The sequence below is a fragment of the Poecilia latipinna genome, unplaced genomic scaffold (assembly GCF_001443285.1).
Source record: "Poecilia latipinna isolate Pla-1442-1.1 unplaced genomic scaffold, P_latipinna-1.0 Scaffold742, whole genome shotgun sequence".
Taxonomy (NCBI): Eukaryota; Metazoa; Chordata; class Actinopteri; order Cyprinodontiformes; family Poeciliidae; genus Poecilia; species Poecilia latipinna.
The window spans coordinates 139,444-165,293 of NW_015113358.1; the positions used below are offsets into that span (position 1 = coordinate 139,444).

Below are 25,850 nucleotides of genomic sequence, written 5' to 3' on the forward strand. Positions count from 1 at the left end.
CGTCTGTTTACCAGTTCTCTGTAGAGGGGATCTAAGGTGAACCACAGAGCCACAGCACACCTCTGCCCACTGGTGACGGCTTTCACGCCGTGTGGATTCTCTCCCCCTGATGAGAAACCCACCAGCCGACCACACTTTGGTTTTATTGATGCCTGAAAAAGAAAGAAGATCCAAATTTAGTTTGTTTATATTATCACATTATATTCTTCTTTTTGAGCCACTTGCAAGCTAGATGAAAATTTGCTTTTAATTTTTTTTATTTCATCGTTAATTATCTTCCAACTCCGAACATATAAATTAACCTCTGGTGTTATCTCCTTCTCTAGGATTTCCATTATGAAGTTAAATCTGTTTTTTTTTCAGTATAACCATCTCACCGTGACTGTTTTGGCGTCCATTTCTGTGAATATAAACTCCCCTCCTTCAAAATCTCCATTTAGATATAACAGTGCACTGAAAAGGGAAAGGACACCAAATCAATAGGAGATTATATAATCCACTGGATTAAACCATGCTTTGAAGATGCACACCGTTGTCCTACCTGTAATCTCTGTATGTGTATGCTGGTGGTTCTTTCCAACACTCGTTGGCGTCTGGATCCAGCAGACAGTTGTCAGCATGGATGGGATGGCTCAGGTCATTCCTGTGATCTTGTTGGCCTACAAGGAACAACAAATAATAAACCCACCACTCAACAAACAAACAAATCAATAAATGTATGGACGTTTGTAATAAGAGGATGAAAGCAGTTTTTAATTATGGAAATCCAAAGATACAAATTTTGCCCGTAAACTGACCTAAGTGTTATTAAAAAGAGTCATGGAAAGAACCCAAAATAAACTATGGTGGGGCTTTAGGGGCTTATGCTGAGTGAGTTAGTGACCTGTGATGGCTGTCCGACACACCAGGTGTGTGTAGGAGAAGTGCAGCGTAGAGTTGAGCATGAAGTAGGACTCCACGATCCGTCTCACTCGCTCGCTGGTGTCATAGAAGAGTCGAGCGCTGCTCATGGGCACTCGGCCCTCGTAGCCGTACTGCAAGGAGGACAAAATGTAGTCAAGCAAAAACCAGGACTTGTATAGTGTAGTTACATTATTCTTTAAGCAACATCCAAACTCAAGGCTCGGGGGCCAAATCCGGCCTCCCAGGTTCAGAGTAGAACCTTCAAGATATCAATTGTGTGTTCAAACCAGTTTTTTTTTTATCTGTACAATACCAAATTACACCAATGTGAACATATATTCAACATTATTTAATTTTAAGAAGTATTCATTGAATGCAGAAACAGCTACTTATTAATATATTAACAGTTTGTTACTGTCACGACTGGCCCTTTCAGGACATTCTTGATTTTTATTTGTCCGTTTGAACTAAGGAAGCTGTCTGCATTAGCATTCAGTGTACCTGCAGAGTTTTTAGCACAGTGGCTCCTTCGAACCTCTCGTTGGGAGTGTGTGGAGACATCCTGCCTCTGTAACCGTCTCCTGCCATGGTGACTGCCTGGAAAACAGAAATAAACCCACAAATAGGCTTCAGGCACATTTATTCCCCCCCCCTCTACACTGAACCAATAGAGTTGGGTTTATATTTAAGACTACCCCTGATATTATAACTTTACGATGTGCTCACATGTGCCAGGTCTCTGAGCTCTGCACACTCCTCCTCAGAAATGACATGATCGAGGAGAACCCGCTGGGTCCCGTTCAAAGCCACGGAGTTCTGCACTAGCTGCACACTGTCATACAGCAGGGGGCCACCTACACACACAGAAGCACCTTAATTAAGCCTCCTACCGTTTCAATAACAATCACATTAACAGATCTTTAGCAACAGCCTCTCACAGGCTTACCTTCTTTAAGCTGCTGCGAAACAATCACAGTGATGTTTTTCTTCTCTGAAATGGGAACATACTCCATCCAACCATCTGTTCCAGAGGGAATCCTGAGGAAACAGAAGCAACAACTGTTGGACCTGAGAGAGACTCCTAGTGAGTTTCATACAGGCGACACGCTGGTGTTTTAAAAAAAATCAACTGAAATCACTGGTTTTGGCTTCTGGTGCTTCATCTTACCTGTTGGAATCATCCCTTCCTCCTGTGCTGCTCCAGTAATTCTGCATCAGAGACAAATTGAAGCCTCTTAGTAGCTTGCTACGTTACGCGCTCCTAAAAGCTCATCAAATTCAGACGGGATTTCGCTGCATGTAAGTTGAAATATCGTAGCATGACCAGCAGGTGGTGCTGTTGGCTGCAGAAACAGTGGTGAATTGCGGCTCTGCCAGACACCTGTTGCTCCAATACATGTGGACAGTGTCTCTATCATTTCCGGGCAAAACTACTATTTAAGTGGGAGCAACTTGCTAGCTGCTACTACTCATGGCATGCTTCAAAGATCAAAAGTAATATGACAAAAAAAGGATCTAAATTACAAATGTTACTATACTAAAATTAACTCACCCCTTCAGTGAAGTCGACGCCCATTATTTTGCTGCCCATTAGAAGGAGTTCCAGTTCCAGCTGGTGCCTCGTCAAGTAACGTTCAGCTTCCTAAAGACAAACACAATAATATCTGTATTAATGATATAATAATATTACAAGTATACAAATATATAAGCGTTCATTATTATACAAATATTAGAAAGTAACTAAACTACTAAAGATACACTGAATCTAAAGAAAGAACCGTGATTAATTGTTAAATATTGAGGTAAAGATAAAGATAGTCGGACTTTTTAATGTCCATACTTGTACATGTTTGGCAATATTTTCATGTATGATAACTTTTCCAGGAACAAAAGAAATAGATATTTTTTTCTTCTGGCTAAATTACATGTAAATGTAGCTAAAAGGGGAAAATCCATCAAAGTCAAAATATAGAAAAGATATTAGAGAAGGGTTTTTATGTGATGATGGATCCTTGTTCCAAAAACCAAAAGTATTGATGAGATTGTAACTTTTACTAATCACTGATTCCACGAGAGCTGCAGTATATATAAGTTTTTCTTCATCATGTGGAAACACCTTTTTCGTTAACAACGTAGAAAATACATCGACATGAAGATGTTTCTTAGGCTCTAAATGTGATTTTTTAAGGGGAATATTGTAATATCCACAACTGAAAAAGGGTTACATTTGGATAAAAAGTGAAACTAACTTATTTGCAATGTAGAAAGGGAACCTTTATCACAAGAAAACCTCATAGACATCCATAACATGCTGCAGTATGTCTACGCAAAGATGCTTCTTGGAGCCTAAATGTGGTTTAAAATTGAAACCTTATCTAAATAAATGAACACGTGAACAAATGGTATCACTACTGCAGCAAGCAAAAAAAAAAAAAAGATTTTACCTCCTTCAGAGCGAGTGAAACTTTGCCCAGAGGACTGTTACAAAATCTGAACCACCTGCAGCATTTATCTTTTCCATTATTCTTTGGAAAACAGCATGAAGATTGTGTCAGAGACCTTATGCAGACTTTCTACCCCCAGTTTTCCTTCCTTTTGAAAGCAGGACCTTTGGACGGAGAGGCGTGTTCAGGCAGGCCCTGACACCCTACAAATGAGCTCCCAGAGGCAGGGAAGGGAGGGAATGCATGGAGGAGGCAGGCTGGAGGGCAATTAATGTAGAGTAAACTGACAAGATGTGAAAAATGGGAAAGCTAGAAAACTATAAGCTAATATTCTAAAACAGCACATTTTCCTTCAGCCTCCTTATCTCAGCTTTTGCTAATGTTATCCAGAGAGTCACACATTTTGCTGGAAACTTTGGTTGCTCTAATGAGCAACAGGCTTTTTCTAGTGAGAGACTAAATATTTGGGAGAGCAACAAGGCAGCGGTCTAGGTCTTTTTTAGTTGAACAAACTGATGGCCAACCTGACAGATTTTTGGAAAGCAACCTTTAGCTCTGGCAAAGAAGTGGGCTCTTTACAAAAGGTTGTCAGCTTTCCTCTCAAGTCTTTCCTCACTTCCTGCATAACGTCTTTATCTGCCTTTCATCATTCTGGGGATGGAGCATTCCCAGGGCTTCTTTCCAGTCCATCTTTACTAAGACGAGAGCAGATTTCTGGACGTTGTGGATGATTTGTAGATGCAGCAATGACTTATCCTTATTCTATATAGTGTTCAGATGCACTTCAAATGCAAAGAGGGGATTGTAAAAAAAACAAAACCACGATTGTTTCAAACTGCACACATTCATTTCTAAGATTAGTCTCTGCGCTATTAGTTAATAAGTTCACACATTTCTCCGCTCACTTCTTCCCAGAATATTAAATCCTTCTGTTATTGACTCAGCCTGCCTGGGATTCTGTTACAAGTTCAAGCCAGGCTATGGTCTGTTATAAATTAAGCCATTTAGTTGTAAGATAATGGTGGAGAATTAAATGTGCTTTGGGTACCAACATCAAAATTACTAGATTAGATGAGGGCAAAATACAATACGTCATAGGTTTGTTAAATACTTCAGACAGTTTTATCCAAGCTGATAAATCCAAAGTTTCCCCTCTCCTCTCTTTCGTCTATCCTTCTCACACTTTGTGGACTTTAGCATGTTGGGCACTGGAACATGTCACTACTGCAGTGGTGCATCATCCATCAGGCGGAATATTTTATCGTCATGCAAAGTCTCAGCTCCAGACGCAAGGAATACATTCCTCTAGACTGGACTGCTGCTGAGTCGTACAAAGTTCAAGTTTCAGAGTCGGGATGAAGAGCAGAGAGGCACCGAGTCCAAGCTCCTTGAGGTCCAGTGTGAAGTATTTACATTTTAACGTGATCTGGGGAGCCACATCATCTGCTGGTGTTGGTCCACTGGGTTTCATTACAGCCAAAGTCAGCGTTGCTTCATGCTTTCCTCTGCTGCCAAGCTTCATAAAGATGCTAACTTAACTTTAATATTTTCTGGGGTTTCAGAAGCTGTATGCCATAATACATCAAAATGAACACAACACTTGAAATATATTTTTCTTACTTTTAGATCTGAAATGTAAAATAAATGACATTTAATTACATCTAATTAGCATGGTTGCCTTGCAGTAAGAAGGTCCTCGGTTCAAGTCTTGGGTCTTTCTGCTTGGAGTTTGTATGCTCTCCCTGTGTATGCAGGATTCTCTCCAGGTACTCTGGCTTTCCTCCCGGTCCAAACAACATGACTGACAAGCAGGTATGGACAATGGATGGATGAATAATTTGAGATGCATCCGTTTATCATTCCCCTAACATGCTGACGTTTTCGCTGCGTCTTGAGCAAGTAACTATGATTCATGTGTTTTTCCTAAAATCCCCATGATGAAACCGATCTTTCAAGCAATGCATTTCACCTGAAACACACTATACATCAAATCCAAACCTCTGAACCTCTGCTACACTGTCAGACTGTCAATTTGATCAACTCTGTCCAGCCTTTCCTGGAGCTGCCAAACCTATGGAGGAATTTTTCTGCCATAATCCAAGGTCACACATTTTCAGTCTGAAAGCAGGATTTCATGTCTTTTGTTCTCAAAACTTTTAACACCGTTGGTTACATTTTTATTTTGAAAGCAGGACTTCATGCCTTTCTTCTCAAAACTTGTAATGCTTGTACTCAAAACTTCTCCTCGCGCTCATACTTGGCCTCTGCTCGGACTCTCTGTTCGCTTACGAAACACCTGCCTTTTGGCACAGTCGCCTAGCAACCTCTCAGCCAATGGAATGAAAGTGTTGTACTGGGTGTATTTGTTTCCTGCTAGTATATGAGAGGCCCGTGCGGCTGCTATCAAACAACCTGCACCGCCCAATGAATGTCGGGAGTAACAATGACGTCAGCTTTCTGCTCCGTAGTACACTAAACATCCGCTACCAGAGTGCTACTGACCACCATCCATCCATCCATCCATCCATCCATCCAATCTATCTATCTATCTAGTTTTGAGAAGCAAGATATGAAGTCCTACATGACACAGCAGATTCCTGACCTCTCGTGGGGTGCTGTCATGTGTCAGGATTTCTCTGTAGTGATCCACATTGTCGGCCATAAACTCGTCTCCCTCGTGGAACAGAAGGTAGGTCAGAGCGCACTGCAGCGCCTCCTCCAGCCTGTTGACTGCACACATTAAGAGAGACGGGAAGAAAGTTCAACATTTTTCTCTGATTCGTGTTCATCGGTATATTACTGCAGATGGACTGGATTATCAAATTTTATGGCATGCTTGGATATAACATAGCTAACATTTAGAAAATAATATTACAAAGGAAATGGAGCTGAGCACTGATTGCACAGAGACAACCATGTATGTAAGTACAAACTAATCAATAGTTTCCTGTAAAAGAAATAGGCTACTGCCATTTTTGCCACTTTGCACTGCATACAGATTTCTTCATGAATACAGATCAAATGTCAGACACCTTTTGTTCCATGTTTCTTTTAGGTGTAAGCCTTCTTTACTCTGCTGCAAAGATGAAAGGTTAATACAGGACTTCTTTCTTTAGCTTTAGCTTTCTGCAGTTTGCAAGTTTGTTAAATTCTGGAGATTTGAGCTGAAACAGCAACAGTTTTTTATGGAAACCTTCGCAGATAAGACAAGCAGAACCACTGCTGAGTGATTTAAAACTTTCACTGCTGATGAGTCAAATAAAACAGACTGAGGCTGCAGAGCAGAAAAATGTCTTAAGATGATAAATAATAGTAGCTTTAATACAAATTCGATTACTCTTATTTCTGTTAGGCAATAAAAATGCTTAATTAGGACGCAACATTTTTGAAGAACAATACCTAAAATTTAAAACTATAGTTTCGGAAAATGAAAACCATTTGTTCTAATAAACGATTGGATGGTTTAGTGTTTTCAAGGTGAAAATTTAAGTCCAATCATGCACAATCCAATGATCTCATACTTAGTGAGATCATATTTTTTCAGAGGGGTTTCAGAAACATCATTGCTAGCCGAAGTCCATCGGGACTACCAAATCTCATTACAAATTTAATTGTTAGACTGCTTCAGGAAATTAAAATATCCAAAGAGACACATATCTGAAAATGTAACAAGTTCTCAGTTCTTAACTGAATTAACTTAATCTGTTTGTATCTGCATGCATGAACTATGGGTGCAATAATTTATCCTCTTTACATTCAAACAGTCGGCCGTCATGTCCAAGAACCTCAAAATCAAAATGCATTAATCTAAAATTTAATCACTTCTGTCAACACATATCTTTATTTATACATGACTGTCAGAAAAATGTTAAAGACTACAAACATCCCACCTTTAAAATAGGCAAACTGAAGGTAGTCGTAGTGAAGGGGCAGGTAGTTCTCCATGGGGGAGAGGCGGCCTGGACGGGTAGCGAGGTCTCGGACGCACTCGTGCTCACAGTGCAAAACCTGAGTAAAATGATCTGCAAAAAATGCAATCAAAAATTTAGTCTTTGGATTATGCTAAAAGAAATTTGGATTTGCAGACTTTTACAAATGTGAACGTCAACATTTGATGTTCATGCACCCAGTAGCAATTAATCCCATAAGGTAGCAATAGAGTCTGAAATAAAATAGCGTTTGCTCCGATGGGGACCTGATGTTAGGTCATCCTTTGCAGAATCAGGAGTTGGCAGGCTGCTTATCATTTCCTCATGCTGTACACTGAGAAGACAGCCAGCAGTGACAGCATGCATGTGTGAATGTGTTGTTAGCATGTATGTGTAGTGAGGTCACTCTGAAGCAGCTGCAGCATGATTTTTCTTTCCGACAGAAAGGCTGTGATGTTTAAATTTCTTCAGGAAACTCCAGAGGAGCAGAGGTCACACCTGAGTCACGCAGAGCTGCAACAGGATTCAGGTCAAATACAGAAATTTTAACGCGTCCAGACGGAAGCGGTTCTGTTAAATCCTTCTCTTGTTTCATCCGAGTCACACAGCAGATTGATTTTCCATATCCACACATCATTACACATATAAACATTATGATCACAGAATCGACTGGCTATGGAAAATAATCTGTTCATTTTAAGTAAAACAAAGCCTGGCCAAAATGAATTAGCTGTCTTTTAATGTTTACCCAATCCGACCACACATATGAGAGAGTCAGAAAACACTCACTCAGCAATTAGGCAGCTGCTACTGCACAAAAACCTGCCTCAGCTTCCAAAGAAAATGGCCTGACTTTTGTCAAACACACACGTCCCATTGACTGGGATGGACGGAGCAGGAGGCAAAAGTAAAAGTGAAAATGCAGCATGGCTAAAAAGAAACTTTACATTTTGAAAATATTTCCAAATGACAACAAGAGAAAAAACAAAAACAACAAGATGACAGGAAGACAGTAAAATTAAATGAAAAGATACAAGAGGACAAAAGTATTTTTATTAGTTTCTTTCATCCTTTAAGATCTCTGGAGGTCAACATTGCCCCAAAGTTCATTAACAAAGAAGAATGAAAAAAACAAACAATCAGTCTCTACATGCATGAAGCTGGTAGAGACATATCCCAACAGCTGTCATTGCAGAACAAAGTTTTTCTGCTCAGTATTGCCTCAGGCAAGCTGCATACGGATGGCTCACGTATGTAAAATAAACTGAAAAAAGCGTGTCAGTATCCTTCCAGTTCCCAGTTATTTTGCCCTTTTATGCCAGAATACCACATAAAATCCCAATCTGGTTTTACCTGCATTTTTTATTTACAAAATGTGAACTGAATACATTTTAAAAGCACCACACCGAATACATGCAATATGAAGGCTGGCATTTATTTATTTATTTATTTATTTATTTATTTTGTTTATTTACGTATTTTATTTTTAGCAAAGACACAAAACAGCACAGAATTGTTAGAAATACTTGGGTATAGAAAATCATCTTCTACTGTGTCCATAAATGTATTCGCGTCGTCTTCTTGACCTGAGGTCAAGTTGTCTGCATGGCCCGTCGAAGACGGTAATAGTGCATATCTACCAAATCCCAGAGCTAACTGTGCAGCAAAGCTAATCCAGCCAAACTAAGCAGAATATTTGCACTGAGTGAGTAATCTGGCTGTTCCTTGTAATGACCACTTCTTTTATTCCTTAAAGACTATAAAATTAGATCATTTTGACAGCTGCACATCTGGAACGTGTGCAAAACTATATAGTCTAATCTCTGTACTTCCAATTTTAGTACACTGTTTTATAACAGATTAACAAAAAGTTATAGACATTGGACCTAGCTAGTAGAGCTATAAACACAAATTATTCAACTTATGTTTTCTTTTATCTGTAAAGACGACAAGACAAACCTTTTTATTGCCAAGAAGTCCAAATTGAAGCATGGACAAAGGGATTATTTATACTGTACAGACATATTGATAAATACATCTTGATCTACCTAAGATGAATGATGAAATCGTAAGAAGAATTAAACACTGGCTTCATCCGTCGCTTGATGATAATATTTATGTTTGCACTGAAACCGAAACCAGGTAGATACATTTTCTGTGACTTTTTCTGCCTTACCCGACACGACTTCATGTAGGCTGTAGCGGTAGCGTACGTGGTCGTGGCCCTCAAACTTCTGCGGACCCTGGCACAGGGCCCGACACTCCACATCGGCTTTGTAGTATTCCACCAAGGCATCCTCGAACAGAGATACAGCTCCTTCGTAGTCGCCTTTGTCGTATAACTTTACTGCCGCTGTGAATGATTGCTGTGATAGAGAAGTCACAGGGAAGGAGAAAGGGAGAACAAGAGAGGATAAATCTTGAAGCATATCTCTGTTTGTAGAACCACAGCAGCTGTACTTTCAAAATCAGATGCTGCAGACAGGAGGAAAGCCTCGACCATAAGGACTGTTTCTTTTTTACCTGATGAGGCCGGGCTTCCCGGTCCACAAAGTGGTTTTCTTCTACACCCTGCAGGTCTTTGTACTGTTCGAGGTGTTGGCCCATCTCCACATGTTCTGGATTGGCCTGAAAATAGGTATGAGCTGCTGCTGCCGCCTTTTCCGGCTGCTTCAACTGAAAAAGGAAAAACAGAACCAGAGAAAAAAAGTATACGCCATTAAATCCCAAAATACTTTCATTTTGGATGAATAGAACAAAATTCCCACAAACTAATTTAAGCTATGTTCAAGTAGGTCAAAAGGTTCAGAGAACATCGTTACATTAAGAAAAGTCAGTTCATTTCCAGCACAGCAGATTGTGTTGTTTTCCTATTTCAGTCTCATTACTAGGAACAGCAAAGCCTCTCAGAAGAAAGGGACAAAGTTGATTGATAAGCCTGACAAAAAGGCTACAATTTCTCTGAAGAAACATCTGCTGAAAGAGGCAGACCACTTGACAAAAACTCAGGCCTTTCCCAAAAATAAAGTTGTGGGGAGTTAGTTGGACACTCCTTCAAGCGATGTCACATCTGAACAGAGAAAATCTGAGCAGATTTAGGAGGCCACACCGTTCCCATCCACATCCTGTTATGAAAAAACAGCCGTTGTTATTATAGCCAATGCAATAAATGATTTTCTTCACAACTGAAGAATAGAAACTTGGCAGAGCTTACAGAGGAGGGGTAAGCTCATAAATCTGTTCTACTTACTGAGAAATGCATCGAACATGAAGATCTAATTTATTCAAGCAGCTGTGGAAAGTGCAAAAATAAACTTTCTAAAATAAAGATTAGAACGTTTTTTTTTTTTTTTTACATTTGAGATAAGTAGTAACAGTTTTACTCTGAAATGGAGTTTATTGAAGTTTTTAACCTTCGCATATGGAACCGTTGCCTGGTTACGTTGTTTTTTTTTCTAATTTTATCTAGTGTATTGGCTGGAGAAAACAGATGACTGTCCTGAAAACCAACCTTGAACTGACCTTGCATGTTGACAGCACAACTTCTCAAGAATGTTTAGATAAATTAACTCAAATTTACCAAATCTATTTTTAACCAAAAGTGAGTTTTTGTATCGTTTGTTCAGGAAGTGGATAAAAGTTTTGTATCTGGACATTTCATTACTTTGTACTTGAGAGTACCTTAAAGCACTAGATGATACAATTAGAGTTACTTTTACTCAGGGCAAGTACATCATGTGTTATAGTTGAGACAACGTAGGACTTCCTTGTTTGGGAGAAATGGAAATGGTTAGCATTTGTAACCAAGAAATATATAAAACCACATAGTTTCACAAAGCTACATGGCTGTAACCACCAGGACAAGCTATTATGGCACTGCTTACAAAATCAGACAGCAGTGAAAGGATGAGCAGCTCAGTGGATATTTTTATATCCTGTTTAATTATCACCACACATTTTACGTGAATCCCCCCTCCCCCAAAACAAACTGCATGTCCTCCAATACGTGGGCTGACTCACAGAGCTCCCAAACCCCACTTAACAATGTTACATAAACACTGATTTGTAGGGCTTACTGGTTGAGTTAACATTTATGTCAGCAGTTCAGCTGTTAAAGCTCACTTCTCAGGTTTTATACGAGTTGCACGCTTTACTTCGATGCAGTAAAAGAGTCTTGTAACAATCCAGTAGGACCTCTAGGGAGCAGATGGTGCTTGTGATGTCGCGCTGCTTTGGGTTTATACACCCAAACTAGTCCTGGAATGTCAACATGAGTCTTCCATCGCTGGCAGTCAAAGAGCACGTGTCACAACAACGAACAAATCTTTCTCATACCTCTGTTCCTCTACCGTCTGTTAAAACGTAAAACAATGCTATCATGCCTGGCTCTTATCAGAGGAGACAATAGTACTCAAGCCTGAACACGAACCGAAGCAAAACATGCACCACACACTAAACTTCACACTGAGAGATCTCTGTTGTGTGGTTTCCTTCATATAGTAATCATTGCTCACTAAACATTTAGTTCTTGGAAATAACTTTCTAATGTTTCGTTCTGATTGATAATGACTGATCTAGAGTGCTCAATCTATGAGCACACAGCAAAGGAAGACGATTTGGGGATTTCAAGGAAATAAAAGTCAAACGGTAAGAGGTGAAAAGCAGACAGAGGCTGTTTTCTGTTTAATGTTCCCTGCAGGGACATCCGCTGGCAATCGAGTAAACTCCTCACCTTATGAGCGGCTCAAAACTATAAAGAAGATCACAGCGTTTCTCAACTTCCAGCAACAACAGAGAAGGTCATTTTGGCCAAAATACGTAACAGATTGCTCAACACTCCACCGACTCTCATCCCCAAGGCATTTCTCTGCCCTGTACTGACTGATTTTTGGCTCTAGAGTCTAAAGAGATTTGCTATGAGAAAAATGTGTCTTTTTTTTCCTCCCAATTCTCACATGTATTCAGGATTATGGAAATGGAAAAGTAGAATACCTTTTTCTGTAGATAACTTAAAGTGTACGCCCATAAGCTATTGAAACAAAAGTGAAGTGATTTGTGCTTTCTATGGGGGATCCAGGCTTGATATGCAGCCCTAATGGAAAAAGCAGACAATCGTCTTCTCACAAACATCCCACCTCACTCAGAAGAATAATGCTGCAGTCTGACAATGTTGGCTCTGCCTCGTGCAGCGGTACAGAGAAAACCCAGCAGGACATGCTCGATTAGCCCTCAAAGGCCAAAGGCAGAGGCAGAGTCGAGTGCATTCCTGGCCGGATCAACTGCTTGGAGCCATTGGAAAGCACCCAACAATAGTGACCCAAAAACAGGGAAGAATGAGCGCAACCAGAACATCAAGAGGGATTGTACTGTGTTTTTTTTTTCCTGTCTCACTTTTACAAGTTTTATACAGTATGTCACAACCAATCAGCAAGCTAAAAGAGCCACCGGGTAAATGAGAAGGTGTTTTTGTCCCCTTAGGAATAAAATGTGAAGATTTACTGAGAAATCAGCTCTGGACCCCGAGTTTTATGAGACATTTAAAATCATAAAAGTGTTCAGGGATCATTTATTGAATGATGTAGAAGAGATACTGGTCACATTTAAGCAAATTTAAACTTGTGAGATGATCATCTGTGTTTGTCAGAGATAAATAAAAAAAAATCTGGATTGATCAACTGTAATACGAGTGTAAATGTTTTAAACTCAGAATACATGTTTATCCATGGATCTGTGCAGAATGAAACCCCTGGATGTTAGACTGCCAAGCAATCAGGTTAAAAACAACCACAGGATGCAGATGAGGAAGCAAAATGACCAGACTGGATACATCACCAAACAAACTGTTCTGCAGGAACGGGTTGCGTTGTGCAATAATTATACATATATACATGCATGTTTTTTCTTTTTATGAACTGAAACTGCTGTTGCTCTCATGTTCAAAGCCGTTTCCAGACAGAAAGTCACTGCTTTGTTGGCACAAAATTTTAACTGCTGCTAATTTTAGCTTTAATCTACAAGATTAAAATCATTACAGCCCTGCCATTCAAGGCAAATTTCCAAACACATTCAGTTAGTGTACATCTTGTTCCCCGAGACTACGTTTTCTCTCCCGCAACATTTCAAAGCAGCACCTGTAGAGTTGAATAAATGCCTCTCAGTCTGCACCCTCACTTTGCCCAAGTCGCCCAGCTTTTGGACTGTTCTGCCAATTTTGAAAAAAAAAAAAAGCTTTTAATGTGGGCACGATATCGTGCCAAGCTAAACGCACATTAACATGCTCCACCAGGCCTCCTCCTTGATGAGCAGGTATGTAAACAGGCCTGGGCTGGCACCTTAGAAACGCCACTGATGTTGTGGCAAAAACAGTACTTATCCCAGAGCAAAAACAGGCCTTAAAGTAAAAATAAAAGTGGCAAGACAATATGAATAATTATCATACCATAGGGAATAGTCAAGTAAAACTAAAACAGGGCTTTAATTATTTATGTAACAGAGGCACAAACCTAGAGTTCAGTTTGAAATGATTGCTTCCTAATGGATTGCAGTTGGGAAAAAAAAGTGATTACATTGTGTGCACAGTCCAGATTATTGTCAAGCGGCTAATATTTTATTCTTTCTACTAAAATATTGTCATGTAACCATGGGTGGAAATGTTGCAATGCCAGACGTTACTTTTCCCTGCAGTTTAGGTTCCCAATGTGGAACGCTCTCCGTTTTCTATCTGCAAAGAAACTGAATAGACAGGAGGATTGTGTTACTGAAACACAAAACCTGCTGTTCTCAACAGCCAGTAATCAAAGAACAGTCAAAGTAAAAAGCAGGTTTTTTTCTTATTGAACAAATATTGAAGCACCATGTTTTACAATTTCCTCTCTCGTGATTAGAAAGAAAGTTTCTCTTAAATCAGCCTCAGACAACTCTGAGCAACCTCTCCTTGCAATAATTAACTTCGCTAGGGACACAGCTGTTTTCTGCAAAGAATTATCCCCAAAAACAAACGATACGTCTGTGTCTTTAGACTCTTCCCGTACATATTTAAATAAAAACAATATTTACTCTTCTGCAGGCTGAGCAGCTACATACAATTTACTTTTACCCAGCTGAGATTTGAGTGCGATGTAGAGGCTGCACTGCGTTCTTTACTCTGTACTTATCCATAAGCAAATAGGCAAACATAAAAGCAGCTTATTCAACAGAAGAAAGTCTGACCTCTTAGTCTATCACACCATCTTTGTAAGGAATTTTGACTTGCTTCAGCTTTCAAACTCAGCAGTTTGTCGCTGCAGTCTGAACATCTGGATAAAATAATCAGGATATAATTTAAATGCAACAGATTTAAGAGCGGGCCAAAGTTATTGTGATGCTGGTTAAATTTAATTTGAGATGGTTCCGAATATTAAAATACTGGTTTATTGGGCATTTCCAGAATAGACGCTGTTTTAATATGACGGAAAAGTAATGAAAATATAAATCTGCTACTTATTAAAAAAGGATAAGGATCAAAAAAGCTCACAGTGATTTGGGAAGACTCCATCTCTGCTGTTTTTACCGAGATAAATCCCAGACAAGCACAGATGCAGTGTCAAGTTTCTATTTGTCTTACGCAACATTTTTCTTATTTCAACAAGTCTCATTTAATGGAATAAAATGCTATATTAGTTTACCGGACACAAAATATGCCAAACACAATAATAATTATTACTGATTATATTATTGCAGTGAAGTAGACACTGTTAAAAAGAGATTTTTTTTTTATATGCTTATGGTAGATTTATTTGCGATGCTGAGTCAGGATGCTGGAATCCATACCTGGCACTCAGAGTTCATGCCAGTTTGTGTAAGTGGCTGATTCTCTTACCGTGAGGGAAGCCAGCCCACTCGCTTCCACTCTGAATCATCGCGAAAGGGGACAGACAGACCTTTGACTGATGATCGGAGAAATTGAGAAATTCCTGGAAGTCTGGAGCCTCTGTGTGGGGCTCAGACATGATCGGTCCTCGGTTATAAGAAAATATGCCAGTCTCTTTCAAATTCAACAAGACAGGCAGTCTGACCAAGTTTTATAAATGCAGAAAAAAAATGTTGCTTTGCTTTCAGCCCCGACAATTTCAGCCCATGTGACTGTGAAAAGTTTGCGCACCTCTGCTCTTTAACTTTAAAATCTCAGCTGAGTAAACCAGACAGTGGTTTCCTTTTGAATTATACTGATTAGTCAAATACTGGCCTAACACACAATCTTGAGTGTAACACAATACATTTTTCCAAGCCAATCAGGAAACCAGTCGACCAAACAAGGTGTACTTTAAATACGACATGGCTAAAACATTAGGCTCATGCAATGGTAGGAAAACAGTGATGTCATGGGCTAAAGCAGCCGGTTTTCATATCCGTTCTCCCCGTCCTTTAGTTTTCTGTCCGTCACGTCACCTCTTCTCTATTCTCCTGTCTGTTCTCGATGACAGCTCTGCACACTGACCTCTTTCTCCTGTTCCTATAAGGTCGTTTCTGAGGAATTCCTGGGAATGAAACCTCAGTAATGTTGCTGCAAAAAAAAAAAAAAAGCCACTTCATTAAACACGTGAGGACACGGCTGGCATCCTAAAGGATGAGAGGACACTTAAAGGAAACGGCAGCCGAATAGTAAAGTCTCTGTTCACAGCAGCAGATCGACACTCTGCTTGAAAAACGTCTGGCTTTAATTAGGAGGTAAAATGAACAAACAAACTTGACCATAATAGCCTGAAAACCCAGACTGTGAATCAAGCGCTCCCGATCCAGAAGCCATTAGCAACCAAAACAGAAGTTTGTCTTTATAATGACCTAAAGTAAATCATCCAAGTTGAAATGCTGGGTTTACATCTGTGGCCATGTCTTCCCTGTGGTTGACATCATCTGGCTATAAGGGGGAAATGACTGCTCCTGCTATTTTCACCATATTGTCTCAGTTCCCATTTAAGCTCCATGGAGCTGATGAGAGACTATACAAGCCTCTTCCCAAAGCTATTCTGAGACCATCAGACACCACAGAATAATCTGTAGTCAACAGTTTCAGTACACAGAGGGCCATCTTTGTCTGCAAACCTGAAAAAAAAAAAAAAAAAGCACAAGGTGTGTTTGATTTAAGCAGTGCAGACAGGGTGGAAAATCACTCATAATGTCTTCCTCCTGCCCTGACGCCCTCATGCCCTCTTCAAACACATTTCTCATGTTTCCTCCTGCCGAAAATACAGCAACACACTCACTCCTCTTTCCCTGGGACTTCTAAAAACAGACCTGCGTAACTACCATTTTTTTTCTTTTAAAGCTACGATCTTCTGATCTCCCACCACATCAGCCTCCATTCACATAAAGGTGCCTTTTTCTCAACTGCGGAAAAATCTGAAGTGCTCCGAGAAATTAGGAAAACAGCAGTGTTTTGTCTCCATCATTTTCCTCTTTGGTTGAGGTTGGGGAGTGTCAGTGTGTACCAAAGGTGTACGTAGAGTGGAACTGGAGCCCTTGCAGGGAATACCACGTATACTGGCACCAAGGTTTTTTTTTGTTGTTTTTTTTTCTTGCCTGGATTAAATAAGAACATATGGCAAATATATTCTCCCACCAGGAAACAGTTAGAAACTCTCACATGTGGCAATAAAAAGTCAGGTGGTTCTTCTATTTGCTCATTAACACGGTTACTTTGCAAAACTGGGATGTTCTGCTGGGTTTGCATCACATGTCAACATATGAATAAGCTCTCTGAAGCGTAGATTTCTTGAAAACAGCTTTGGTGTTGTGGCTTTTAGGCACTAAAATGGTCTAATTGTGAAATTAGACACAATGATGTTAAAAAAAAAAAAAAAAAACACTCCACAAAGCTTTTACTGCTATAAACCAAAAAAGTCTATATCAATCAATCAATCAATCAATCAATCAATCAATCAATCAATCAATCAATCAATCAAATGTTATAGCACATTTCAGCAGCAAGGCATTTCAAAGTGCTTTACATAATTAAAAAACAAAATAAATAATAAATAAAGAGATTTTTGGGAAAAAAAGAAGTTTTTTTATATATGTTTCTTGTTCACATTTCTCACTTTGTCCCAACACTTTATCACTGTCATAACTAAACAAGTACATAATTGAAACCAAAGTAAATAATGACAAATATAACATGAGCATTTATTGCATTTATTTGTCTAGAAATGCTTCAGTGGTTCAAAAATCAGAATTTTGCTGGTGAGGTTGGCATTGCCACCAATTAGTTCGGCTCTCAAAAGAACATTTCTGAATCAAAGCTGTGAGTTCATGAAAATGCTGAATATTTAAACAGTATGAAGAAATATTAATAAAAAAATATCTGGAGAATATCTCACACCTTGGTCATTTCCCTTGACTTTGGACCTTTTCCAACCAGTTCCCTGTTTATTTCATGTAGCCATCAGTTTCAGGCAAAACGTCTGGATCAAGAGCACCGCTATCAGAACAATACTCAACTATCTCTATTTTTAAAATTACCGTCGTCACAGTAAAATGAGCAATTATTGTAAACACCTACTACCACCCCTAGCAAAGGCAAGTGAAAAAAACCTAAAAGCTCAAAATACATTCACCTCACTGCAGTAGCATGACTTAAAATAGATTTTACTGCAGCTTTTTAATAGTAAGCAGTGAATAATGTTTTACCTCCCTTTCCATCCATGTCATTGCATGTGGTTTCAAGTTAAGTCCCAATCCAACCTTATTTGTCTAAGCACAAGTTGTTTAAAGCTACTTAATAATATCTCTGCCTGTTAGGAAAATAACTGTTTACGGCACCATGGAGATTTCATGCTTTTTTTGTTCTTACCCAAATTAAAAAGTGGCCTTTGCATCACATCATAAGGTGCTTTTGACAAAATGCCCTGTATAGCTTTTCACTCATTGCTTAATTTCATGCATTTTTTTTTTAATTTTACCCTGGCAGTCATGTGTGTGTATTCCCACTCCTGGGTCCAAAATTGACATGTTTACAATAATTACATCCTTCTGTTGCTGCTTCAGTGGCAGCAATTTGTGGATAAATATCTCTGCCAACCACAAAAGCGGACAGAAGAATGTGATTAGAAGTAATACAATTAGACCAATAAAGTTATTTATTTGTTTACAAGCAAAAATAACATATGTTGTTTTTTGAAAAACCTACACTTTAGCACTATTTTCTCCCTATAAGAAAATGCTAAAAAGCTCCAGAAAGCTGCATTGGCTCAAATAAATGGAAACAGACCTTTAGTTATACTCACGAGACTCAGATTAGCTTAGTAAGGAAAATATAAAAATACTTCAGGCACATCTATTTTCTAGGAACTGCAATAAAAGATACATTTATTTCAAAGCTTTTTTATAGATCTTTACAAGGTGTGACAACAGATGTGGAGGTTAGTGGAATCGTGGTCAAGATAAACAAGTTGGACATGAAACTAATTAAAATCTGCTGCCGATGTGTCCAAATGCATCTTATTGCAACAGCAAACATGTTGGTATGCAGAAACGTTCAATAGAGACATAAACTTTCCCTATGTCAGCATAAGCCAGATGTTGATGGGTGTTGATGTGTCTTTTGCTCAATGGTTCATGGACCTAAAGTGCCGTCAAGAGTCGTTGCAAAAAAAAAAAAGCACATGAATCCAAAATCATCACCCCTTCCAGAGCAGAACAGCCACGTTAGGAAACACTGAAGCATTTTAACACTCATGAGAAATCGGTTAAATTATGACCTACTCTCAGAAGGAAACGCTGTCGACTTTTCAACATGTTTTTGCACCGTTAAAATAGGAAAAACTTTCTATTCCAAAGAAAAATTACAAGAAGCAGAACAGCTGAAGGATCCGTGCCATCAGCCCTTCCAGTCTGGGGTCAAAGGTGAGCTTCTCACATAAGTGTGGACACACTCAGCTTTCCCACTTTGCCTCTAAAGCTGCCAATCTTGGAAAAATAAGAAAAGATGAGCATGATGTGGAGTTTAAGTGCTAAATCCTAAGCAAACCCATCCAAAACAAGAACTACGGAGGAGGAAACGGAGCATGTGCGAATGAGGCGACTTTTCAGAGCGTCGGCAGACAACGGCGACTTTTATCCAGGTGTGTTGTGAGGAAACTAAAGGAAATTAAAATGTGTTTTGCTCATTCTGAAAACAATTGTGAGTTCCAGCAATGAGTGATTTTATGGGCATAGCAAATTCATAGTCAGATAAAGGTCAACAAAGTGTGTGAGCGACTTAAATAGATCTCAACGTCAATGACGGATGTGGAAAAAGCTTTTCGTCTTTTGCATCACACGCATTTGTTCACAAATTGCTGCCATAGACAAGGTTGTCAGCTGAAGTTCCCAGTGGAAAATATTTATCTGCATTGGTGATCACAGAGTTGGCAAACATACGAGATGTCATCCTGCACAATATTTATGTTCTGAGTTTCAACATAATTTTCCACTTATCAGAAAGGGATAAAAAAAGACCTGAAGAAGTATTTTCCTGTTAAAACTTAGGGTTCATCCTGATTGCACAATGAGAAAATAGACCCCGCTCCCTCAGAGAGCTAAATCAACTCAATCAAAACAGCAGTCCTTGAAGAATGAAGAGTTTTAAATGCTTCAGACAGCTACATTGAAAAAGTTCAAGTAAAGGCAGGCCTTTTCTGTGTTTTACAGCTTGAAGGAATATTTTCACTTTTCACAGCTACACAGTTTTCCCATTTGGGGTCAAAAAGTTCACGTTTACAGCCTAAAAAGGGAGGAAAAGGTTCATAGGAAAGAGCCTGGCTTTCAGAGGAAGACAAACATAAAATTCTGGCTCAGAAAATATACAAAGGGTAACTGTTGTTTGGGTGAGAGATAACCTAGATAAAACCTTTGATTTGGTGCCTGTTTCTCCTTGTCAGGCCCTTCCTTCTACAAATTAAGGGAAGCTGTTGCTTATTTTCTTGCTTGTTTTATCAAAGTCATGATCCTTATTTTACTTCCTTTTTTAAAAACAAGGATCAAAGTTTATTTAGCCACATTAATCAAATAGCATGGAGATTAAATAAACCCAACCAGGCTGCTGAGGATACATCTGAATTTATATCAAAGCGTTCAGACGTAAATCTTTGGAATTGGTTTTGCTTACCAGAAATTCTTGGCATATTTGGAAACCAAACAGACGACTCTGAAATACTTGAGGGTCAAAATGTACAGAGATATGCGTCGCCACATCCACAAACACTCTCACGCTTTTACATTTACCCAACGGGGGATTTAAGCAAAGAGCACATCCATATGACAACAGCAATATTTCAGATTTATGGGCGAGCACGTTGTAAAACTCTTACAAACTCTTAGCACATAATGAGACGACACCAGAGGAATATAAATCCTCTCAGGAAGTCCTGGGAGAAAAGCTTTCAGAGATATTTTTTTACGTCTTGCCTCCCAAGTGTCGGTTCGAATATCCAGCCCTGCAGCTTCGTCAGAGGGTCCAAACACTCCGACAGATTTCATCAGACTTATCTTACACATGTTTGATGATTAGAGTGTGACCTCGCACGCGCAGAAAATGCAAATGTGTCAAAGACTTTGACAGGAAACTATTTGTGAACTGGTTGGCTGATTTACAGTAAATCTTGAGTTTTACTGTGAAAGGACTAATCAGAAACAGATTTCATATTGAAGAAGTGTTTTTAAAAATTAATTAGCATCAATGTCACCTTTTGCCAACTTGTCCGTCTCTCTGTACAGTCAGAGCCTGACAAACACAAATTATGCTCTTTTGGTGACATTTATATGTAATGGGCTGCTTTAAGACAACGGTTACATTTCATGGCGTGATTACATCGCCAGCCACAGCCTTCATTCGCATTATCATTTTGGGGTTTTGCAAACATCATCAATTAGAGTTTATCACTATTCTAATTTGTCACAATCGTTATCATTGTAACTTTCTTTATAAACAGAGCAATGATTGCCTGTCCAAAACACAATGTGTTACTGTTCCCATTTAACTGAAAGTAATTAAAAACACACCCACGGACGAATGGGGGTAATTCTCTCTCAAAGTCTTTAAAGTAATCCGTCTTTCCTCGCCTTGTAAACATGGGACACGCTCCGGATGCCGTCACATAGCACAAGCCCAGTGTTCCTGACGCACAGCATGCAGACTGCAACTTCAGACCAAGCAGGCTTTAAAGCACCAAAAGCCCCAAAGTCAGATGATGCTGTCTGATTTTCTCAGATGCTAATCCGTTCAGGAATAATATGTCTGTTTATTTGTGCCCAAACGGTCTACGAGTTGTACAGCAGATGTTTCCATCCCGGCGTTTACGCTGCTTGCTCTAAAATTAACCGACTAAGAGACAAACAAGACTCTTTTCAAAAAACATTAGTGCTTTTATGTGGAAGCGACTTCAGTATATGTTTTTCTTTTAGGACATAAAGGCATTCTGCCCTTAGCCCCATCCTTTGATGGAGATAGATGCAAGTGGCCGTTCCAGGCTAGTGTCAGAGGTCATATGGGAGCCATGTTGATGACTCAGCAGACAGACTGCTAGAATGAGCATTCCTCACATTCTCAAGATCGACGGAGGAGCTTAGACGTGAAAAGAAAAATGTGCAAAAGTCAACTTTTGTGTCCAATCACAAAACAGTCAGTAATTTAAACATGAAAAATTAGGCAGATACTAAAAATGGTAAAAATAACAGGAATAAATCCATATCCAAAATAATTTTGCAACCTCAGAATTGAATGCAGTTAGAAAAAGGTGCCTAATTAATAATGAACGATGAGAATCATTATAATTTAAAAAGGTGTGGCATGCAATTACATTTAACCCCAAATACTCTAATACCTATAAAATGACCTAAGAATAAATAGAGTCTGCTTATATCTAATATAATCTCAGATTTAAAGTATAAATGTTATGCGATGACTGGATAATGGTTTAAATAATCATGACAGCAGACTTGGTACATGTCTGGCAGACACTGACACCCTCCACAGGAGGGCAAGCCACAAATGGCCATTGCTACAGAAGCTGGATGTTCAAAGAGACTGTATCCAAGCCTATTCAAATAAAGTTGAGTGGAAGAAAGAAGTGCACAAGTAACAAAATCCATTCCAGAGTAGACTGAGGCTGGAGTCAACTTAGCATGAGCCTCTATGCATAAGCGAGTCCTTCAATGTCACACTTTTTATTTGTGGTAATAAATAAATATTACAGTTATGCATTATGTTGGTCCATTAAAGCAAACAACAAAATGCTTCATCAAACAGTCCAAAAACCCCCAAAAATGACTGTCAGGCTACCTGGTCTCTTTAAATTGTCTTTGGATGCGAGGACATGGCTGTCCTGTGTCTCTGTGTTGTCCTGTGATGGACTGGTGGACATTGTGTCCAAGGACTGGCCGCTCTCTTGGTCAATTTCTGCAGCATCCTTCCTGCCATCCTGCAAGGTTTGCCGTGTATAGACAATGGATGGATGGAAACTTTCTCCCAAGCTTAGTTGTTTATCTTACTCAAATTGTTAATCTCTTGTCGTCGTCAGTCTTTCAAATACCAAGTAAATAGGACATCTCCATCAGCTTGCAATGTTACTCGATGTTTCCATGTTGAAGATAAAATCGTTGTTGAGGTTCCATGTTGGAAACTCAACAAAGTCGAGTCATTTTCCTTCAGTCTTGTAGCTTTGTTATGTGGAGAACTTGGATGTTTAAGGTAGGATGACAGTCCAGTAATGTGCAAGGCAAGAGCTGGAACACTGCTGGCATTGTGAACCATGAGTTAAAAGGAAATGGTGACAGTTGTATCCCATAATACAGCTCCTAAGCAGAAATGTAACTTGTTTTGCTGGGGTTCCTCCATGCACTCATTTTGAGGTGGCTGGCTCTTCTATGCAGCGTCAAGCTGCCAAGGAATACATCATTTTAATGTTAAACTTACCAAGAGGAAATATTTCAAACAGCAACAAAAGACCCACTCTAAATCACTGCTCATATTTTACAACCATAAATCTAAAGCTGGCATAAGTAAAATCCATGTTTCTCCTTTTGATTCCTGAAATATGGTTTTTATTATGACTTCTTGCCCTAAATACAAAAATCTGCTTCTACTTTTCTTCTGCACTCCCTTGTTTTTTGGTTGGAGGACAACCTCCGCATGCCCTCAGTTCTGAAGGTACCAAACCCCGGACGATGGGGGCGCTCACTAATGGAAACCATCTCCGCTAAAGTCTGATTCAGTTTTTCTTCTCCATTAACAAAAACACTAAAAATCAGTGTCTCAGTGACTGAAGGATTTAAAGAGGCTAATCAGTCATAAGCTACAGAAATAAAGTCTAATCCTGTTTTCTGACCTTTATGATAGACGTAAAAATCCTAGGATATTACTTACCTGTGTTTTATTTCCTGCTAAAACAGAAACCAATGTGGTCACACACCGAGTGGCTCTAAGGTAGAAAATTGTGTAGAAACAATTTAAAAGATCCACTTGGCATACAGGACTGATGATACTGCACAGAGTTAAAATGCTTTTAATTTGTTTTTAGGACTGAGTGACTGACAGCAGCTCATGCCTCAGCAGCAGCCACCCTGAAACGCTTAGAGAGATAACCATCAGCCCCCCTCGGTTCCAGTGGCAGCACAGCCTACCTGCATAAGGGTTTCCCAGTGGTCACACTGACTCAGGCCTTAAAATCAACACGGTGTCTACAATGCCATCACACCACGGCCTCTCCCTGCAAAGAGCACTGCAGGAAATACAAGCCTGCGCTGAGATCGGCTGGTCAAAGAGATGCATGTTGGCGTGGGGAGGTCATATTTGTTGACTTATGACTTTCTAACATGTCCCACCTGCATTGGCCTAATAAACATATAGATGTTTAGGCATCTGTGCAAGCAGAAATGGGTGTGTGCGTCCAGTAGTTCATTCAGCCGTGCTAACCCGCCCGCTCTGCCAGCTGGACTTCAAAATTGTAATGACACACCTTTCGAAAAGAGCACAAAATCCCAGAAAGTAACACCACATTCCCCACAAAATCTCTAAATGATCTGAAACAGTTGTCTTCTAAAAGTCCCAGCAATGAATTCTACCTAGAAACCTATTTCCAGAATTGTTATTTTGGCAGGAAACGACGCCAGCAGCCACATAAAACAGCTAATTCGGTTACTCACGGGCCTAAAAGGACACTACAATTAAAATGAGTATTTTGAGACACTATGTGGATGGCTGTAACCTGAAAATCCATGAACTGAAGGTCAAAATGTGTGTATTTCAGGTCTGGATACTGAGAAGAAGTGGTTTGGCACTTAGGAGGAGTGGAATAATGCGTCCACTCATTATAAAAATGTTGTTGCTGCTCCCTTAATAAAACCTCAGGCCCAAAATTACACCCCAACGCCAAATACAAATTTAAAATAAACATTGTATTAGGAGGGAATAAAAAGATATAAAAACTGGAGTTTTGTTCACTTAACTGGTTTATATTGTTTTAATTCTTTCATTAAATTGTACATTTTGGGTTTGTGGGTTGTTCACTAACTAAATTTGTTCATTTTATGTTTTTGAAGCCAGAAGACACTTCATAAATTTAGTATCATGCTTTGACTATTGAAATATTTCGGCTGCTTTAGCTGCTTTCTGTGCACACCAAAAACTTTCTGAGTTCAGTTCACAGAGAAGGTCACGACAAAGACGAATAGCAGCAGCCAATACAGTCTCATCTTTAATACCAACATAATTGTAAATGTTGAAAAACAGATTGTTAGGCTAGGAGGAGGAGGAGGGGGGAATATGAACATATATTAGCTTAACAAAATAATACGTGTGGCAGTAGATGGACAAAATAATTGGTCACTTTCAGTCTTGACACAGATCACAAAGACTTTAGAAGCTTTAATCTGATGTAACAAAGAAGGCAGCTGATTCCCTTTTTATGTAGACAGAAAATTAAATGTCTATCCTGAGAATGAGTGGAAATCTGAGTGATCTCGTATAGTTCGGATGTGACTCTATAGCAGAGTCGTTACAAGATGTATTTCTGGAGCGACGGAGTAATTAAAATGTGATGTGCTCACCACCAGGGAGGTCAAAGTTCACTCCAACCACCTGCTTTAACAAAAGGCCAGGAGGCACAGCTGACCCACATTTCCACCAGACTCCTTCTCTTTACCTCCCAGCTCACATTAACATTAATTACTCCCTGAAGGAACCTTTCATGAGTTGAACAATCTGTTGTCAGGGTGTTTAATTAGACAGAGGTAAGGTTGCAGCTACAGGGCAAAGAGCGATTCACGCTCAACAAAGAGCTGACCTTTACAGAGGAGCATTGCACACTGCTACGATGTTACCACCGCAGTTCCTAAAACTGTGGAGGGCATTCGATTTAAAGATCACGATTTGTGACCAAAATATTACTTGGAGATATTTCTTTGGGTACAAAAAGGTAAGACATGATTTCTCAAATCCACTTAGGAAGAAAATCCTCAAGAAAAAAAAAAAAAAAAAAAGGGGGGGGGGGGGGGGGGGGGAAAGATAAAAACTGCTAATTATGAAAAAAGTTTTTTAAATTTTTTCCCTTTATTTTAAAGG

General features: G+C 39.4%; 1 protein-coding gene across 1 annotated transcript in view; it reads right to left on the reverse strand.

The window, feature by feature from the left end:
- Nucleotides 1-25,850, reverse strand: part of p3h2 (prolyl 3-hydroxylase 2) — a 56,688-nt gene that overhangs the window by 1,563 nt on the left and 29,275 nt on the right. The window contains exons 2-14 of the mRNA XM_015045763.1: nucleotides 9,800-9,952; nucleotides 9,453-9,642; nucleotides 7,238-7,369; nucleotides 5,950-6,077; nucleotides 2,456-2,545; nucleotides 2,072-2,112; nucleotides 1,850-1,941; nucleotides 1,630-1,757; nucleotides 1,405-1,500; nucleotides 884-1,034; nucleotides 542-659; nucleotides 378-453; nucleotides 12-152 (exon numbers count right to left, since the gene is read on the reverse strand). Of these exons, the coding sequence (XP_014901249.1) occupies nucleotides 12-152; nucleotides 378-453; nucleotides 542-659; nucleotides 884-1,034; nucleotides 1,405-1,500; nucleotides 1,630-1,757; nucleotides 1,850-1,941; nucleotides 2,072-2,112; nucleotides 2,456-2,545; nucleotides 5,950-6,077; nucleotides 7,238-7,369; nucleotides 9,453-9,642; nucleotides 9,800-9,952 (1,536 nt within the window). The remainder of the gene's footprint in view (nucleotides 1-11; nucleotides 153-377; nucleotides 454-541; nucleotides 660-883; nucleotides 1,035-1,404; nucleotides 1,501-1,629; nucleotides 1,758-1,849; nucleotides 1,942-2,071; nucleotides 2,113-2,455; nucleotides 2,546-5,949; nucleotides 6,078-7,237; nucleotides 7,370-9,452; nucleotides 9,643-9,799; nucleotides 9,953-25,850) is intronic.